Source organism: Penaeus monodon, chromosome 33 (assembly GCF_015228065.2).
Source record: "Penaeus monodon isolate SGIC_2016 chromosome 33, NSTDA_Pmon_1, whole genome shotgun sequence".
Lineage (NCBI taxonomy): Eukaryota > Metazoa > Arthropoda > Malacostraca > Decapoda > Penaeidae > Penaeus > Penaeus monodon.
Window position 1 is genome coordinate 15098942 of NC_051418.1, and position 2937 is coordinate 15101878.

The following is a 2937-nucleotide window of genomic DNA, read 5'->3' on the forward strand; positions in this document are numbered from 1 at the left end:
CTATACCTTATAATATTTAATTAATAGACTTCTCCAACCATATTAAAATTATAATTAAAAATATAATGATTGATATATACTTTAAATCTTATAAAAATAAAAATTTATGTATAGTAAATTGATCTTTCTACCTAGTGAACTTACTTTCATATTTTTAACTTCAATTTTTTTTTAGCCTATAACACTGGCATAGTCCTACATATTTTATTTTCAGAAAAAATGGAGGAAAAATTAGGCTAGCTTTCTCACTGATCAGACATACTAAAGTGAGGCTGTAAACTGTGAACCAATCCTCTACCAAGTCTAGTTTCATCATTATGAATAATTTATTTACAATATTTACATCAATGTTTTTGCTCTTTAATTGACCTGCAGTGGAGATTCAACAAAGATGTCGATTTGGAAAATGTTAAAGAGAGGAAATTTGAGACTGAGAAACTATATATTCAACTATACTCAAATTTAACATAATGTAAATGTGACATCTGTGCATTTTGATGATGACAACAAATATACAAAACTATGATGGCAGTCTCTGTGAATTTTAGAATACCAATACTGTCTACAAAGAATAACATCAAATGACAATGCATGAGTAAGAAGAGTTTTTTAATGATACAGTTCTGTACCAAGAACAAATGGATGACACAAAATATCAGAAATGCACAAACAGACTCACATACCTTATATGCAGAGCATTGTGGGTGAAATATATTAGTGCATGCAATTATGAAAATATCTCCTTTAAAGATTGTCAGTGTAACTGATTGAACAAGCTTTACGACTGAAGGTTTTGAATACCACATAACCAGCCATCTCAGGAAAATAGCTGATTTACTGAGAGATATTCAAATTGCGGTGGGTTATCTGTATACACTAAACTATCCACTGTCAACAGAGGCACATTATTAATGGAATGACAGTGGTTATGGCTAAATCATATGAGCATTCATGCTAAAGGCTATCAAAGAAAAGCTGCCATCTATCTGTAATCCTTGTAGTTAAAAGAAAGAAAAGAATAAGATTAAAGATGCACCATTAAAACACTTCACAAAGGGAATGTATTGAAACGTGATGCAGTATGAAGTTGTACAACCTTGTGAGAATCTTAAACACTGAGTAATGTGCCTGCGACACTTCAAGATACCCAAAAACACAATATTGCATCCAACACTGGGGATATTCCTGACATGGGAGCTTGTACTTAAGCTTCTAACCAAATGTTAAAAGAGGCCGACTCACTCTCACTCTTACTGAAAGAATGGACAAACAATAACGACGATGACATTCAATCATCTGCAAACCTGAGATGTCTTCCTGTACCAGCTAATGACATGAGACAAGTTTAGCAATCCCAATCCTTAGGACTACACAAAATAAAAGATGAAAACTGGCTGTACTTTCCTTTAAATAATAATGATTCACTTCAGAACTTTAGGAGACCCAACACTGTCTGCTACCTGTCTCATGACTGATATCTAGCTAATCTTTCTGCAACTTGACCTATCCCCACTTTCTGTGGATCTTTTTTCACTGGCACAAGATTTCTTAAGCAACTACGATAAATCATACGAGATACCTACATGAGTATTTTATATAAATTAGTTAAAACCCTATTTACTTCCATACTCCCTCAAGAGTGATCAGAAACTTCCATCTCTAGCAATGGATTTATCATACACTTGAAAATCTTGGCCAATCAAATAAGATTTCTGTAATAAACTCAATAGGAAGTCCTATACTCTAACTTGGGAGTTCATGATTGATTTTTGATGACATTTATCAGTTTCTTTCAACTCAATCTCTATAGTTCCATAGAGGAATCATTCACCTCACTTTTTGTTCAGTCCAGGTTCCTTTGTAACTTGAATGCACATAATATTTTTTGAAGAGACTATAAAGGCATTTATTCTGACACTTTGCCAGTTCTGCCCTTGAAGCTTATTAATGACTATTATTATCTTTTCTGCTTTTCATATTCTTGCGCGCTCTTCTTATGCTGCACTGTTGGAATTAGCTTAAGCTGCACTCATGAAGCCCACAATGAATTTTTCCTTGTGGCACATCTCCATGACTGGATTTCATATCAGAAACAAGTCAACTTCTTACAAGTCTACAAATGTTTAATGTTCATGAATACAACTGAAAAAGCCTGATATATTACAGTTGAAATTCACCAACACCAGTAAACAATGGTTTTTCAACACCTAATAAACTCATCTACACCTGTCAAGACAGAAATGGGGTGGTGATCAACACCTGCATATGTTTGTGTGAGACACGAACTTCTGGGAATCTAGCTGCTCCACTTGTTAGGTTTCATTGAAATTCTTGTTCAAAAGAATTCTTTTCTAACGCATAGTTTTCTACCATGGAGAATTTCAGTGCTTCAGCAAATGAATGCTTCCCATTCAATCATCCATAAAAACATACAGACGGCCATTATATGCCTCTCGAATCTTCCTGTAAGTTTTACTTGTATCTTTATGCACTAATTTTCTCTGATCACAGACCATAAAAACTCGGCTTGACTATCTTGTACGACATTTGTTTATAACACATTCAACAGCTTCCTGGATGTTTTTAAAGATTAGAATCCCTTCTTTGTTAGCTTGATCTATGAGATATGTTCTTCCTCGGTTGTAGTCCTTTACTGCAGTTCGAGATAACTGTGGGGGAAATTATGCAAAATTAGAAAAACATGATATACTGAATATTTAACTTTTATTGCATTAACATTATGTCATTTCTGGGTAAGAGACTAATCTTATCACTGACCTGTTCTCCACAGATAGTTGCATCTGCTGTTAACATCTGTATACATAAAACAACATTGCAACCAAGGCCAATGTAATGTGACGCCTGAAAATAAAGAAAAAGAATATGTAATATATTTACTAGTAAAGATAAATGTATCATTTACTTTAGTAAAGGAGG

At 33.7% G+C, this 2937-nt stretch overlaps 2 protein-coding genes across 2 annotated transcripts in view; one reads left to right on the forward strand and one right to left on the reverse strand.

Moving 5' to 3' along the window:
- Window positions 1–2937, forward strand: part of LOC119594267 — a gene marked incomplete in the record, with an annotated part of 40083 nt that overhangs the window by 21700 nt on the left and 15446 nt on the right.
- LOC119594072 overlaps window positions 2386–2937 on the reverse strand; it is a gene marked incomplete at its 5' end in the record, with an annotated part of 3690 nt that continues 3138 nt past the window's right edge. Inside the window, 2 exon segments of the mRNA XM_037943115.1 lie at window positions 2386–2669; window positions 2779–2862. Of these exon segments, the coding sequence (XP_037799043.1) occupies window positions 2532–2669; window positions 2779–2862 (222 nt within the window).